The 17,195-nt window shown below is 38.1% G+C and overlaps 1 protein-coding gene across 2 annotated transcripts; it reads left to right on the forward strand.

The window, feature by feature from the left end:
- Positions 1,222–14,219, forward strand: LOC109823512 (uncharacterized membrane protein YjcL-like). 2 transcript variants are annotated; one of them, XM_020389792.1, is made up of 6 exons: positions 1,222–1,570; positions 2,430–2,656; positions 5,989–6,099; positions 6,979–7,134; positions 12,059–12,303; positions 13,753–14,219. In XM_020389792.1, the coding sequence occupies exons 1-6, from the start codon at positions 1,293–1,295 to the stop codon at positions 14,074–14,076; spliced, it is 1,341 nt and encodes a 446-aa protein (XP_020245381.1). In that variant the 5' UTR covers positions 1,222–1,292; the 3' UTR covers positions 14,077–14,219. The 2 variants fall into 2 exon arrangements, with proteins under 2 accessions (XP_020245381.1, XP_020245386.1); XM_020389797.1 differs by having other exon boundaries at positions 12,062–12,303.

Consider the following 17,195-nt stretch of genomic DNA (forward strand, 5'->3'; position numbering starts at 1 on the left):
CTTCTTCCTCTGATCCCCGAATCCCAAGCCCCGCCGTCCTCCAGGTGACCGACATCCTCCCCCGCATCAGCAGACCCCGCCACCGGGTCTCTCCACCTGGGCCAGCTTCCTCCACCGCTGGACCGCCTTCCTCCCCTTCCCACCCCTCTTCCCCCTTGCCCCCCCTCCCTCAGTCCATCCCCTCCTCGGCGCCGCTCCCCCTCCTTCCTCGGCTCCCCAGCCCCCTCTCCGTTTCCTCCTCCCCCGATGCGACCCCTCCTCCCTTCCTTCATCCGTTCCCCCGCATCCCTTGCTCACCTCCGCCACCAACCTTCCTCCTTGTCTCCAGTCGCTCCTGGCCTGCTGACCTTCAGCATCCCCAACAAACCTCAAGCCCAAAGCGCGCAGTTCAAGGGACGAATGGGAGGACCGTCGAGTCGAGCCTCAGGCGGCCTTCCCCAGTACTTCTCCTTTTCAGCCTTGGCAGGGGAGGATCAAGCCCAGGCCACAGGCGGCGCCTCGCTTTGAGTGACCGCGGCTGCCAGATGCCCGCGCCCGACCATGCTCAAGGCAACGACGGCCATTTCGGGTGTAGGCTGGGCCTAGAGATGCGCCCTCAAAGCTAGCAAGGGTTGCGTTTTTGCTGGCGACCGGCGGTGTAGATGCGCCGCCTGCCGACGCATGCTCAAGGCCAACGACGACATTGGATTTGTTGTGGGCCGAGGAGCCGATGGCGCTGCTTGCGAGCAGGGAGGCGATTGCGCATCGAGGGGCGGGCCGCCGAGCGTAGCAAGGCGCTGGAGGCGGAGGGATGTGGATGCCGGTAGTGGAGCGAAGAGCCGCCAACGGAGTCGGAAGAGTCGACGAGGAGGAAGGGGACGGTCTTAGGAAGCTGGAGCGTGTGGGGCTCGGCGAGATCGGCAAGAGAAGCGACGCCTATGAGACGCGCGCAGTGGAGGAAGATGAGGAAGAGGGAGGAGAGGGGGTGGCTTGCGGGAGGAGAGGGGGGTAGGTGAGCGAGGAGAGAGAGAGATGGGCAGGTGGTGAGGAGGGAGATAGCGACTGCACGGGACTAGCAGCCCCGTGCGGTCGATTTTGCTTATTATTTGTTGACACGGTCGATTTTGCCTATTAAAGTTAAAAAACGATTGATTTTAAAAATTTGTCCTAAAAAATAAGAAGGTCGGATTTGAAAATAAAAACATGATCTGAGTCGATTTTGAAAATTTCTTCCTTTAGATATTGCTCTTCAAAAGGCTGTGTCAGGACTCAGCAGTCATAACAAGAACTCGGGGATCCAAGTCAGGTTCATCATGGCATCCTCTGCTCTCTCCTCTCTCTTCTACCCACTCCGCCCTCGACCGCCCACTACCGGTCAACTCCACCTCCGTACCCTACCGAACCGATCCGTGCCCGTCTCCTTCCATTCCAGTCACCGCCGGTTCCTCTCACCTCCCAACAACAAACCCTCACCCTGCCCATCTATCTGTGCCGGTACGGTCACCGTCGGTGTCCCCACTCCTCTGATCTCTCCCAACGACCAATGGGGCATGTGGACCGCTCTCCTCGCCACCAGTGCTTTTGGCATCTGGTATTTATTTCCTGTTTTGTCCTTGTTTATGCACCCATTTGCCTACCACCTTCAATCTTCCATCTTTGGCTGAAATGCCTGAAGTTTTCATTTTTCGTACTAACTTTTGATGGGAGGATTTCGTTCAATTTAAATTCATATTAAGGATAAATTTATTGCCTTTTTTCTTTCAAGAGTTGGACTGAAATTCCCCCAAATGTCCTCAGAATTCAGGACAAAATGTGAGTGATACTGTTGGTGTAGACTAAAGTTTGATGGGTTTGTTACTTTCCAGTTAATCTGAAACAGAATTATGAATAAAATTACTGACAATTGTACTTTGCATTAAAAGGATAAACAATTGAAGAGTTGACTGGAGAGATGCAAATGTCATCAAAGTTCAGGTCAAACGTGAGCGAAACTGTTGATGTAGGCTAAAATTTCTAACCCATGATTGGAATTCTCTTAAACTGTTGATGTACATTATTTCTTGTTATTTGTACGATTGTCTTGACAGGTCAGAGAAAATGCAGATCAGACTACATAACTCAGGCTATTGTGTGCACACTTTTTATGGTGCTCGCAGCGAGCAGTGTTGGGAAAATTGCCCAAAATTTTATCTTTCATCCTAATTTTGTGTGTATTAGTTCCAAATAAATATTACATTTATACTAACAAGAAACAGACGTTTTTGTTTAAAAGTTGCCTTATCCTGAAGAAAATGTCATCGAACTTAAGGAAATTTAGGGCTAAATGTGATTTATATTTCTGATATAGACCAAAATTTCAGATGTCTTGCAGAATTTGCAAACCCATGATTAATATTCTTTAAAGCATATAAATTTAGCTTTTTTTGGTATTTGTATTATTATCTTGAAAGGTCAGAGAAAACGAAACTCGGGAGCACATTAAGTGGAGCTCTAGTGAGCACACTGGTGGGGCTTGCAGCCAGTAGTGTTGGAATAATAGCTGCGGAGGCGCCAACATATAAGGTTGTGCTGGAGTACTTGCTTCCCATTGCCATCCCTTTGCTTCTCTTCAATGCTGATCTTCGCCGTGTTGTTAGGTCTACAGGGACACTTCTCCTAGCTTTCTTGGTTGGCTCTGGTAACCATCCGTTCTCTGTTACTCTAGCTTCTTTTCATTTGAAATTGATGAACAAAATGTCACTTTCAAGATTTGAAGCAGGTAAGATTATATGTATATAAGATTTTGCTACCATCTTACACTAATGAAGAGAGAGTTTATATACATGCACACACAGATTTTCACCCATTCAAGAGTCTTAGCTATAATAATATGAAAAATATACTGGTTACATGTATGCTAATGTTTGACCTAGCATATTGTCACACCCCACTATTACTAAATGTAACTCGGTCGACAGTATATAACAAGGACCTCAATACATCCTTATGTTTATACCCAAGCCTTAATCACCACATACAGATGCAGGCAATCCAATCCACAGTAAGCTCACCTCCATAAAACATCAAATTAAGAGGAAGCGGTATCAAATAACAAAGTCGCAAGAACATGAACATAATATAAAACACAACTGCCACAGGCACAAAGTACATAGAGTATCTCTCCTGAATGCATCAAATCCTATAAATGGTTGGATGTACAAATGATGTCCAAAGAGAAATACTTGGTAAAGGTAAAGGATAGGGTAGAACATACTAATGTTTCACTGTAGCTCCTCGTGATCCTGAACAGATGTGCCACCCCCTGGATCTGGACAAACAACTCCAGGTCCATCATCACATAGAGCAAGTCGTAAAATGAAGGTAATATGCATGCAACATATTAGGTGAAGCAATGCTATGCATGAACAGGATATGAGCATGCATATCATACGCATGTACGAGGAAAAAGAGAAATAAGCTACAATTGCATCTGAACTAACAATGATTAAGCACTTATATAGGTACAAGTTATATATACTAGCATATGGGAACCTACACATGTAACATGTCATGATGGTCAATTGTGTATTTATATTTTATTAGTTTTGTTTCGAAAGTAGTGGCGATAGTATATGATCAAGATCGTGGCAAAGCAGTCACAAGCAACAGGTAAACATGTGGCTGGTCCTGTCATATTGTATCTAGCATCCCATATCATGCCTCGAGCCAGTTGAAATACTCCTCATTAACTTTCTCCCTTTAATATTCCGTATGTTATCTTTGTATTAGTTGACAGTACATGAATTTTTGTTTACTATCTTTTGGATATTTCAAACATATAAAGAAGAGTTAGTTGCGAATAGACCCCCCTCTAGTGTCTCCCAATTGTGAATAGACCCCCTTATAGTTCTATTTCTGGTGAATAGACCCCCTGTGGTACTAGCCCAGGTGCGAATACACCCCCGTAGTGAACTTCTTTGACTCTTTTGAAAGTTAAAAAGAAATTAGCATTTGAGGATCTATCATGACCCATAGAACTACACGGGCTCTACCTGCCTCCTTAACTCTTTTAAATGAGTTTAAGAGAAAAAAAATTCAATCAGGGTGTCTATTCGCAAAAACAAAACTACAGGGGGTCCATTTGCAATTGGGTCATACTACTGGAGGTTTGTTTCCAATTAACCTTATAAAGAAAGATTCGTAGATGAGTTGTACATTAACAGGGATCCAACCGACCGTCTGGTCGTCACCCCACTGTCGATCTGATTATGTCACCCTACTTAAAACTCCAAAGAAGAAGGCATCTGTAGCCATGAATCCCAAATAAAGTGACGTCATTGCTCTATATGTGTTTCTGATTCGAATCAATAGGTCTCAATAGCTCAATAGCCCATGAGCCTCAAAGAAAATGTTCAGTGATAACAATTATTGTGAAGGTGAATCATGAGGCTGCTCTCACTAACATGGATCCTTATCTTAATCACAATTTTGTCTATGAGAACACATTTGACATCCCATGCTACAACCAATATTCATGTATAGTCTCATGTACTGGGCACGTATCATGTTTCTAAGACCATGTTTCATGTCCTAGGGTGTCAAGAAGTATGTCATGTCCATGTTACTTATGTAAGCAAGTGTAATACAATCATGTCTAAATATAACATGAATGACAAGAATGAACAATTCCATATATAACAGAATAAATCATGATTTTAATGAGAATATGAAGAAATTGTTTAGAATTATGATGTGGACATGTCTAGATTTTTGAACATTCTACAGAAATAATATAAACTTTATCTTGCATGATTAGTTATCAAGAATTAAGTCTCAGATAAATCAGAACATAGTCGTTGTTAATCCATTGTCGTGAAGTCTCTTGCATAAACATTAACATACATTACCAGATTAACCTACACCAACTGCACACAGTCAAAGGTCGTTGACTGTCGCTGTGTTTACAGTTAATTAATCGGTGGTGTCTCTGAGTTTCTTCCTATAGATCAATATTCTAAGTTTCTAACTTTCTACAATGGACCGTCAACATATTAAGGTGCTCTGCTGCCACAACTCCAGCAACCAGGTCTTTTTTTAATTCTTTTCTGTCCTACCTATAAATTGTGGACTGTAGAATCAAGTATCTCCTTTGCCTGTTGAGCTGGCAGACCCACTTGGTATTTTGTCTGATCTTCTTTTTCGTATGAGCTCTTTGGTTTGTAGAGAATGAGGACATTAACGGTCATCACTTGTCACTGCTATGCACAGAAAACAACGATCTTCTGGAACCAAAAACACGCGATGGTCTACTGTCATCACCTCTCATTCTATGTCCAAGTTTCTGTTGTTCAGCAATAAATACAAAGTTAATTATCCATAGATTACCTATTGTAGATTAAGCATTAAGAATCCTGAGAAAGGTAACCGAGAATTATCTAACACAATTTTACAAGAAATTCATCAGAATTTTACAAGTATAAGGCAAGAATAATGGTATCTAGATTATGAACAATGAACAAACTTGCGATATATTAATCCAATCCATGTTATAACCAGAACAAAGTTAATACAACCATAGACAGACGAAATTATGACATAAATTCTCCAACTGATCCACAGTAGCCAATGATTACCAGAAATGGGGTCAAAGCTAGATGAATGCACCCATGATCCACATCTAAACATGGATAAAGTTACTCTAAGCCCTGAAGAATGAAACAAAAACGTGGTAATGTCACCAAATCAAAGGATCTATCACAGATACCTCAAAATCCATCAACTAAGCACAAAATCCTTATATTAGATTAAGAACATTGAGATGAATCAATTGAATTTGATCCACCCAATTGGCTCCAGAACTCAAAAACTTAAACAATACCTTCATTCAACCCTCATTTAGAAATCTGACGGAGAAATCTAACATGGATCATCAATTTGAGAGAATAAACGACATGAACTTATTTTAACATTAATTCTTTACTGTACTACTTTTGGCCCAAGTTTTTCTAATGCATTTTTTATGATTAACAGTTGCAACAATAATTGGAACTATCGTTGCATATCTGTTGGTGCCAATGCGATCACTTGGGCAAGATAGCTGGAAAATTGCAGCAGCCTTGATGAGTAGGCATATAGGTGGAGGTATTGTGCATGAATATTGTTATCTCTTGCATTAATAGTGTGTACATGTAAATTGTATTTGTGAATAAACAACTTGGGCTTATATGTAGATAGGATGGATTCAAGAGTTAGGCTCAGGCTTACTTTAAATATAAGATTTTTGCAGGACTTAAGCTGTTTTAGTTCACTCTATACTAGCAGTGCTTGAGTTGTGAGCTTCCTAAATTTTTCTTTTCTTATGGAAAAAGTTAATTGTGGATGTTGATACAAATAATGGGCTTGTGTGGTTCTCATATCAAAGTTAAATCCTTATTGAAGAGTGAAATGAGTGTTAAGACAGATAAATCTATTCAAATTCACTTGTAGCATTGTCATGCCAAAAGAAAATAGACCTTCTAGCCATTCCCTTCATGGAATAAGTGAAAGTTTAATGTTTTAGCATGCATTTATTCCATCTCACAGAGAGTCTCGGGATGCCTGTTGTGCATCATATTGCCCATTCTTGTGAACCTTTAGGCACTTGATCTTCTTCTTTTTAGGCTCAAGATGATGCAAAATCTTAGTTTACTTTTTTTCTTGCAACTTTTAATAAATCTCCATAAACTATGGCTGTGAATATGCAGCTGGGTTTATTATGATTTTGGTTATGGCATCAATGTTTGTTATTGTTAACTAATATCAGTTATTCAAAAATCTCTTCAGAAACAAATGTTTCTTTTCATGAAACCACTTAATTTTGCTCTCATATTTTGTGTACATAAATATCAATATACAATTACTTGATGACGACTTTTTTTCATGATAGCTGTTCTCATATATAAGATGCGATTATTTTTTAACATGAAATCTAACATATATTATTTTCTGATCGAGATTTATATTGTTGTGTAAAAAGCGTAGCTGTCAATTACGTTGCTGTTTCGGAGGCTCTTGGTGTCTCTCCATCTATTCTGGCTGCAGGATTGGCTGCTGATAATGTTATGTGTGCACTTTATTTCTCATTTCTTTTTGGATTGGCTTCAAAAATACCTCCAGAGGCTTCGACATCCATAGATGGTCAGTAGATGTTTTTTTCTAGCCATTTTTATTTCATTATGTCGAGAATTCATCTGTTCTCCATTCTCCAATGTGATCATACTCTTCAAACCCTCTCCTGAAATTTGTTTAGTAAATATGACGGACTACAAATTCTCTTCACTAAGTTGTATTAACGAGAAAATAACTCATACTTATATATGGATTTCTCCATGTGCTTTTGTAATTTTACTATTGTAATCATAGGTTAAGCTCTATGTTTTTTACAAAACAATTACATCTACTTTCTGCCACTGAGTAACTAAAGCTAGAGTTTGTAAATAACTTATTATGTACGAGAGTACTTATGAGGCTTCCACCATCCAACCTATTGGAAGATAATCCCAAGCTAATCGCAAAAATACCAAGAAGGGGAGGAAGAAGAATTTGAACCTAAAAGATATTGTATCTAATATCTTTAAGAAAAAGTTATTGTAACTCTCTAGTACTATGGAGAGCTAGAGATAATAATGACTGGGAGCACTAGGTTTCTTTTATCTTTCACTTATTTTTCATAAAGGAATTTTTATTAACTCCTTGCATGCTACCACCAAATGTCATGTATCCAATTGCATGAAGTACTAGGACAAATATATTTATTATTTACTTTTCTAACATGAAGCAATATTGGGCCAAGAGAGACAATGAACAAGAATTGATTCGTTATCTAGGTATTCTATATTATTTGTTTTCCCTCTATCCTCTGAGGAGATATTGAAATATATTTTCCACCAGTAACCTTTTTCATGGATAACACTCCCCATTGAGAAAAAGAACAAACTTCACTCGCCTTAGATCTCATAGATAGTTGCTTCAAACTATGCAACATCTTCCCAACAAGTGCCAACAATGGCCAACAAATCTAGATTTGTGTTTTCCTTATTAGTTGAAGATCAAGGAAGAAGATATTCGAAGACTACGTTTAGAACAAGATATAGACACTAACGCCTCGTTTGGTATACCGAAATGAGGTGGAATTGATTGCTAATTTCCATTTCACACTCAAGTGTACCAAATACAACATGTTTTATGAAGTTAGAATGGCCATTCTCACTTCTCATTAATTCCCATTTTATGTGGGAATGAACATTCCCTATGAGTTAGTAGAGAATGAGCATTCTCACTTAAGTGGAAATCAAAAGATTAAAAATAACTACCAAATATTCTTGATTGGTTATTAATTGCTCATGCCAAACTTTGTCATTCCCGCTTCATCATCTACTCTCATTCAAACGTGAAAAATAAGAATGAGCATTCCATTCCTACATTTATTCCATTCCATACCTTGCTTCATTCCATTCTCACTTGACTCGATTTCCACGTATCAACGAGGCGTAAGAGTTTGTAGTCATGTCCTTTGGGTTACCAATGTGCCAGTTGTCTTCATAGATTTAGTGTATAAAGTATTTGTAACATACCTAGGTCTATTCGTAGTCATCTTTATTGAGGACATTATTGGTATATTCCAAGTTTGACGAATATGAACAAGAATTGCATCAGGTATTGCAATCTCTTCGCACTCATAACTTTTTTTACTAAATTTATCAAATGTGAGTTTTGGTTATGATAAATATCTTTTATGATTTTTATTTTGTTGAAGGGGTTAGTGCAGATCCGTCGAAGGTCAAAGTTGTAGTTTCCTAGAAACATTGTAAGAATGTGACATGGACAGTGTTTTAAAAATAGGTTGATTTTATCGATTTATCGTCTACATATAGGGTTTGGGTCATGGTCGATATGATTTCTACAAAAATTTATTACATATTATTTTTGACCGATTTGTCCCGTTACATCAGTGTAAATCTGATAAAGCTGACAATTTCTTGTGGCTTAAAAATTGCCCGATTTTCTATAATTTATAGTTTAAGTGAACCTATTCGTGTTTGGATGCAAAAAGTCCTCTTTTTTCATACGCAATCCACATCCACGAAACAAAAACTATGCTATCTTATTATATTTCACATCCGCTCATCATGTAACCCTAATTCTCTTTGCCTTCACTATTCCCCCAAATCGCTCGCAAATTTCTCGTTCAAAGACCTCTGTCGACGACCTCTCTCGAAGAACCTTTCTCGATATTTCATTAGATGTGCTTAAATTATATTTTAGGATATTATATTATATATATTCACCATTTGATATGACATTTCGATTTTTATTACTTATCCCTAATATATCCTTGATAACCGTAATCCCATATGAAATTTGGACGTCCGATATATTCTGGATAATTGATATTTAAAACCTTGGACATGGGTAAGAAGTTTTCTAGGTTTCATAAGATTTATAGAAGATTTGCCAAGGATTTCTCAAAGATGACTACACCTTTATCAAATCTAACTCAGTAGAAAAAGCTATTCAATTGGGATGACAAATGCTAGAAGAGCTTTCAAGAGTTGAAGAAATGATTAACGACTGCCTCGGTCTTAGCCTGTCTTGCAGGAAACCAATTTTGTGATATATATGGATGCCTGTAAAGAAGGATTGGAGTATTTGTTATTAGAGAATGGAAGAGTTATACCTTATGCCTCATGAAAGCTAAAATCTTATAAGGTAAATTACCCAATACATGATCTTGATTTTTGGCAGCTATGTTATTGCATTTAAGAAGTAGAAACATTACTTGTATTGGGTGACCATTGTTTTAAATATCCCCGACATGGCCCGATATATCCCCTAATATATCCTTTTACAGGGCTTGCCTTAACCGATATGGTCTAAAAATATCCTTTATCGTTATTTGGCTATTTTGTGCGATATATCCGTGATATGGCTTATATATCAGCTTATATGTTGACTGATATATTGATGAGAACAAGAATTGGAAATCTTCCATATTAGCTTAGTTTTAATTTTTAAAATTTAAAATTTAAATTTTGAATTGTTGTTTAATTTAGTAGTTAATAAGTGAGAGATTTGAGGGATTCTGTGTGAGATTTCAAATTTTGTAATTGCTCTATAAAAGCATGGTTGTAATCAGAATGAAATCATTGATGAATGAAATGAAAAATTACAATGCTTAATTTGGTGTGAAACCAAAGGGTGTGAAACCCTAAGCGTAATTTTTTTTGTTCATTGTTTTCTCCCAGCCGCCACTTTCTTCTTTCCCTTCCACGAGAAAATACTTAGCCACTGTTCATCTTCTTCAACATCCAACTCATCCCCTGCGCCTCCACCACGAGCATCCCCAGCAATCGACGCCTCCACCAGCTGCCGCACTCCTACGACCAGCGCCTCCATGGCACCGAACATCCCTGCTCCCGTCAGCACTTTCGCGCCGCCTTCCCTCCCCTATTCCCTCTCCTCACACGAGCACCAACCCTTCTGCTCCTCTCTGCACTCACAACACCTCCTCTGTTCTCATCCACCCTGAACAGCAGCCGAACCCACACCTCACTGCTCCTCTCGCACCTTCACAACACCGCATCAACCCCACCCTCGTCCTCCTGTCACCGCCTCAACGTCGTCAGTTCGGATCTGATCCAAGGAGCGCCTAGGGTTCCCTTCACGCGCAGCAGGACCTCATCGATCTGATCTCTTTCAAGCTACGAGCAGCCGCCGTCGATTCCGAGCAGTCCCAACACCGTCCGAGTCCTCATCTCCGCCCGCGTCGCTCCCGTCGCCACGTTGACGTCGTCGCCCTCTCTTCCCTCAGATTGAAGACATCGCAGAGGAAGTCCTTTAGGTTCTGATCTGTTTTGATCAGACCCTACTTGGTTCATTTGGACCTGATCTGTTTAATGATCAGACCCAACTTGATGCACTTGATTTGATCGGACCGACCCGCATAGCCTTGTTGATTTTGATGGGCTTGGGCTTCACTGTAGAAGTAATGGGCCTTTGGATTTCTGTCAACATTTCTGAATAGTAATCCACTGAGGTTTCGTTTCTCTCAACTCAGTATTTTCCGTAATCTCAATTTTATTAGTTAATTTGCATGAATAATACATCTCTAAATTCTTATCATGTATTCACTGCTTAATTTATACCTGTGAGTTGAGTGAACTGAACATGTGACTGATTAATTTTGATATTGATTGTAGAACTTGCGAAAATGATAATTGATATTGCGAATAAATTATTTGAGATTGGATTTGTTCATGACTATCGTTGCAAATTCTTGTTAAAATCCATTTGTCACGTTAACTGTTTTAATTAATTTCCTACCGAATATTATGTATTTTGGCGAGACGGTGCGTTGTTCAAATTAAATCGCTGATTCTAATAGACCCCCTTCCCCGTTTCGCATCATATATCCTTTTGTATGGCTTGTCGTAAAATAATTCAAACTTCTCCGTTTTCTCTGAGAATGGATGTCGAATGTGTATTCTGTGATGTGTATGCTGGATGTGTTTTGGAGTTACAGATTTAGGCTACGAGTACAGTATATGAACGATGGAGTGGGGTTCCTGAGTATACCTTGTTAAAGAAGAATATGAGGAGAGTAAGAGAGATTAGAGAGTTGATTTACCCCTTCACTCTACCTTTATCTATACTAGAAGACTTATCCAAAATCCTAATTACATGAGGAAATAAGAAACTTTCTAAACTAAGTAAAATTTCTAATCATAATAACAAGTTTTAGATAAACTAAGGCCTCGTAACATTCCTCAAACACCGCAAATGCCAAACCAGTGAACCACCGCTAATAATCACCTTCCAACTGATATTTTATGTGTAAAAGCATGCCTCTACTGCTTCCCAAACTGTAGCAGATTCGTCCAGTGTATGCAATAGTTAGCTATCCTTCACCTCTTACCAAAAGTACCAAGGCAGCCAAAGATTATATTTTTTTTCCTATCTTGTAATACATATGATATTTCTTTTCCTAAATTGTCTTTTATAGATTTAGACATTTGATGATTAATCAAATTGTCATGAATCCTCTGAGACTTGTATTGTCTAGTAGGTGGTCTGGTGGATGATGAACCTCGTGCAGGAAACAAGCTACCTGTTTTGCAAAGTGCTACAGCTATTGCTGTTTCCTTTGCAATCTGCAAAACTGGAACATTCATAACTAAGCAATTTGGTTTCCCAGGAGGCAGTCTTCCATGTATAACGGCAACTAGCGTGCTCTTGGCAACAGTATTCCCAGCACAGTTCCGAAGTCTTGCTCCTTCTGGAGAGGCAATTGCTATGATTTTAATGCAGGTAAAGTCTTTCTCAGTTCAAAGAGTTCTAATGTGTGTATTCTGTGGTATCATATATTTCGTAATTTTTGAAACGAATCTAGTGCATTTTCTGGACATTTTCTATGGTCATCAAACACTTGCTTTGTACTTATTTAGTGTTCTAGTGTATTCAATTTCATTTATGTATCAGCCACTATATTTTAGTGAAAGAAGTTATTTAGCACAATGACACACATTACATGGTAGAAGGGAGATGCTTAGGATACTCTACAGAAACTTGAAGATTCAAGGCCTAATTCTTATACAAATATTTGAAAATGAATGCTAGATTAGTTTTCTAGCATGTACATAAACTTGTCTATGTTTGTGAGTTCAATTCTGCTGACTATTATTTCCGTCATCACCATCATCATTAATATATGATCTCCCATCTCGTTGTTCTCTTTTCCTACTTCCTAATGAATATTTTTTTGGAAGTAATTGAAGGAGAAAATGAGGGAGAAATATATTCTTCATTAACGAGGATGCAAGCACAGATTTGTCTAGCCAAATAGTCAAAGTTGCAATGGCCAGTTGTAGTTGCATAAACGTAAAAAGCATACTTTCTTAGTAGTACTCCTGTGGGAGGAATGTGAAATAGGATCAAAGGGATGTGCATATATATTTTATGACATCTTTGAAGATCCTTAATAGATGCCATCACAAGTGGAGGTTTTGATGTTCATAGCATAGTTACCCAGTATGCGGTATGTAGTGGACTGTGCTACGAATTCGGGTACGCAATTTGCCACTTAGAAAATTTGGTTCGATGGGGGTAGCTTGCTTCGGTACGCAAGTTTGTAAATCTTTTTTGGTGTGCTTACACTTTTCCAAAGTGTACAGTAGAAAACTAGAGACTAGAAAGCTAATTATACATTTCAATATCAAGAAAGTAAGAATTTGGTTTAATAAAACATTAAGAAAGCGAGATGGATCTCTGCAAGAGAAGTATTTAGTTTTTTTAGTGTACTTTTGATCTACACCCAAAAGAGTGAAGGCAGGATATGGATGTACTGATCTGCTGTACTTTCAGTTTGACTGCAGACAGAGTTCTCTCATAAAGACCAGGGTCTAGAGCAAAGATAGACCCATGAGTGAAATTCCTTTTACTCTCTGTTTGTCCAAAAAACGAAAAACAATTTCTCTTTCTCTGAGGGTAAAGGAGTAAAATGATTCACTCAAGGGGTTTATTTGCAAAAAATAAAACTAGAGGGTTCCTAGGTTCGAACACCATTATCAGGCGGTCTACCAGCAATTAACCCATTTCTTTTAATCAACATTAGATTTTTCTCTCTGGTTTCTCCGTCATCTTCTGCCCAGATTTCATAGCATAAACTTCTGTTCTTTTGCAAAAATTCCTCGTAACCTTTTTTCTAAATTTTTTTTCATGTAGTGGTCTTAGATAGCATGTTTGAATAACATTGAACAGGTCTTCTTTGCTGTCGTTGGAGCAAACGGTAGCATTGCGAATGTAATAAACACAACACCGGGCATCTTTGCGTTTGCATTTATCCAAATGGCTGTTCATCTTGCTGTGATTCTTGGAATTGGTAAGCTTCTAGGGTTTGAGAGGAAGTTACTTCTGATTGCTTCTAATGCTAACGTTGGGGGACCAACAACTGCTTGTGGGATGGCAACTGCCAAAGGATGGAGCTCTTTAATAGTTCCAGGGATACTTGCTGGCGTTTTTGGGATTGCAATCGCCACGTTTCTTGGGATTGGATTTGGGTTCTTTGTTTTAAAACGCATGTAGTCTGTTTTTCCATTTAGGGCCTGTTCGTTTGGCCAAAAAAACTGGGAAATCAAACTTTAGGAAACCTATCTCCTATTATAATTACTTTGAAGTTGTTTGGTTGGTTTAAAAAAAAGGAAATTATAGAATAGGAGATGAGATGAGATGAGTTGTCGCCTTATTATTGGATGATGTGAGTGATTTTTTTTAAAAACTTGTTTTGAGGTTGTTTGGTTGGTTAAAAAAATAAGGAAATGAATTGGAGGTATATTATTGGATGATGTTTTGAGGTTGTTTGTGTTTGGTTCGTTTTTAAAAATAAGAAAATAGATGAGATGAGATGAGTTGGAGGTATATTATTGGATGATGTGACATGTACTTAAGGAAATTAATTTCTTGTTTTTTTTTTTGAGGAAATGGGTGGAAAGGAATGTTTAATGAGATGAGATGAGTTGTCACAATATTATTGGATGATGTGTGTGATTTTTAAAAATGAGATAAAATGAGATGTGATGAGTTGGATGATGTGACACATTTCTTGTGTTTGGTTTATTTTTAAAGGTAAGAAATGAGATGAAATGAGATGAGTTGGAGGATAAAAATAATATTTTATTGGATGTTGTGGGTGAGTTTTAGGGATGGAAATGGATAAAAATATTATTTTATTGATTTCCTTGTACCGATTTCCTTTTCTTGGTTTTTAGAAAACCAACCAAACAGCCCCTTAGTATATGTAATTTATGATGGGGAAGTTCTCTTGCTTTTTTTTTTCTTTTTTTTTTAAGTTTCTTTTCTTTTCTCCCCTCGTCCAGTGAGCATTCTCTTGTGCTTGTGAACAGTAGTGGCGGTTTATGCAGTAATGGGGACGTTGCCCGCTCTGATCTTAAGGATGTTAAATTCTTTTTCTGCTCTGGTATTCAATTCTGAATTATGAAGCATATTGATTTCGTTTTTTATTGGGTTTAACTCGCTATGGAGTTTTGCTCTCAGAATGTTACTTGAAGCGGGGAGGATAAAAGTGATATGCATCCACTAGGAAGTTTTAAGTTTTATTAGCTATCTTTCAAGTAGTGGTGGCCGTGGGCCGAGTTGCCCTGTGGGCTGACCTGGCCTCTTGCTCTGGGCTGTTACCCGGCCTGGCCCATAGTTGGCCTGGCCTAACCTGGCTTGGGCCTCACCCGTGCCTCTGCTTGGGCTGGGTCCGAGGCTGAACCTAGGACCAAAGAGCTTGGCCTGGACCACTTTAGCCCATTTGCTGCTGGCCATGGGGAACAATTTATATTTTGTTCGCACTTAATCATTTATGAATGTCACATCTTCTTATAAAAAAAATTAGGATTGCAACCTTCCCTCTCGGTTAAGATATGAAATATCCCGATGAGGTGACATAAATAATGGGTATCAGTCCATAGGGAGTTGACTGTATGTCAACATGGAGGGTTTTAGTAGCATAAAGCTCTATTATGCTCACCGAAGAAGTGATTCCTATGGATCAGACCACGACTCGCATAAATGCGGGCCGGGTTTGATTTGGTCCCAACCTATGCGATGGTGCGCTAGGTTGGATCTGTGGCCAGACCCGTCACCAAGCGCCATGACTCAACCTGCACTGACCTGGTAAGGGCCCAATCTATCTAATAAGTAATTCGGCAGGACTGGGCTGCAGGTCGGGCTTAACCTAGCCCACGCCCACCCCTACCTTCAAACAACAGTGACCTCTTTCGAGCAGTAGCATAGAGAGATTATAGTGTTGGTGTAGCGGATATTTTTCAATTTTAAACAACTCCCTAGAAATAGAATATACTCACCAAGTCGCCACAAAGGGAAAAAACGAAAAGCTACTCTCTCGCCGTGCCTTAGCTACCACCACTAGTGAAGCTTTCACATAATACAAATAAAAAGAATATTTATTAGCTACTCTTCAATAACAAGAAAAGAAAAAGCTAGATGTTTGAACGTGTATAAGGCCAACTTAATTTGAATTAAGCTCTTAATTTGAAAATTTTAAAATTTATGAAAAACACGCTAAAACTTTCAAAAGTTACAAAAGCACGTTATAAATTTGAAATTTACAAAAAAAAAAAAAACATAGCATAATAATTTCAAACCTACAACCAATATGCTGAAAATCTAGGAATTACAAGCAGTCCCCCAAAATTTTGACATTTTAGAAAACACCCTAAAAGTTCTAAAATTTGCTTAAAGCTTCCTTAAAAATTGAAATTATAAGAAAACAACTCTTTCTAATGTTTTATCTTTTGAGAATGTTCCTTGTAAATGTCAAAATTTTTAGGGTATTTATTATAATTTTTGAAAGTTTTAGGGTATTTTTTGCAAATTCTAAAGTTTTCAAGGGACTGTTTGTATTCCTAGGTTTTCAATTTACTATTTGAAGTTTAAATATTTTCAAAGAGTTTCTAGAAAATTTTGCATTTTAGGGTAGTTTTTCATGGTTTTGAAAGTTTTAGGGTGTTATTTCCAAATCAAAAATTTGCAGAGGCGGTTTGTAATTCTAAGTAAGTTTAGGGTTTTTTTTGCAAATTCTAAGCATTTAGGGGACTGTTTGCAGTTCATAGATTTCAGTTTTCTATTTTAGGTTTGAAAATTTCAAGCTTTTTCTTCAAGTTTTAAATTTTTGAGGGTGTTTATGTCAAACTTTCGAAGTTTTTGGGTGTCTTTTGCAAATTCAAAAACATTTGGGACTGTTTGTATTTCCCTGATTTTCATTGAAATATTTTAGATTTGAAAATTTTCAGTTTGTTTTTTTAATTTGGTTTTTCAGGGTTTTTTTGTAATTTTCAAATTTTCAAGGTGTTTTCTTTAAATTTGAAAAATTTTAGGATATTTCTTGTAAACTTTTAAACTTTCAGTATTATTTGTATGTTTTGAACTTATAGGATGTTTTAACAATTTTTGAGAATTTTGAAGTTTTTTTATAGTTTTAAAATTGTTGGGTGTTGTTTGTAATTTTCTATTTTACAAGGGGATATTTATAATTTTTTTATTGTTGGGGCTTCTTTGTAAGTTTGATACTTTTTGGTCAGTTTGCAAAGAGCTCTCTAAAAGTTTACAAAAAAAAACTTGAAAATTTACATATATAATACCATTACAGTTAAATGGGTAAATGGGAATGGGAAGTG

This window comes from Asparagus officinalis, chromosome 1, assembly GCF_001876935.1.
Source record: "Asparagus officinalis chromosome 1, Aspof.V1, whole genome shotgun sequence".
Lineage (NCBI taxonomy): Eukaryota > Viridiplantae > Streptophyta > Magnoliopsida > Asparagales > Asparagaceae > Asparagus > Asparagus officinalis.

What these genes read in the sequence shown, in the direction of transcription:
- LOC109823512 (XM_020389792.1), top strand. Translation starts at nt 1,293, where the DNA reads ATGGCATCCTCTGCTCTCTCCTCTCTCTTCTACCCACTCCGCCCTCGA. An exon ending in GAGTAGGCATATAGGTGGAG is followed by an intron (nt 6,100 to 6,978) that starts GTATTGTGCATG and finishes TAAAAAGCGTAG; the next exon opens with CTGTCAATTACGTTGCTGTT. An exon ending in GGCTTCGACATCCATAGATG is followed by an intron (nt 7,135 to 12,058) that starts GTCAGTAGATGT and finishes TGTATTGTCTAG; the next exon opens with TAGGTGGTCTGGTGGATGAT.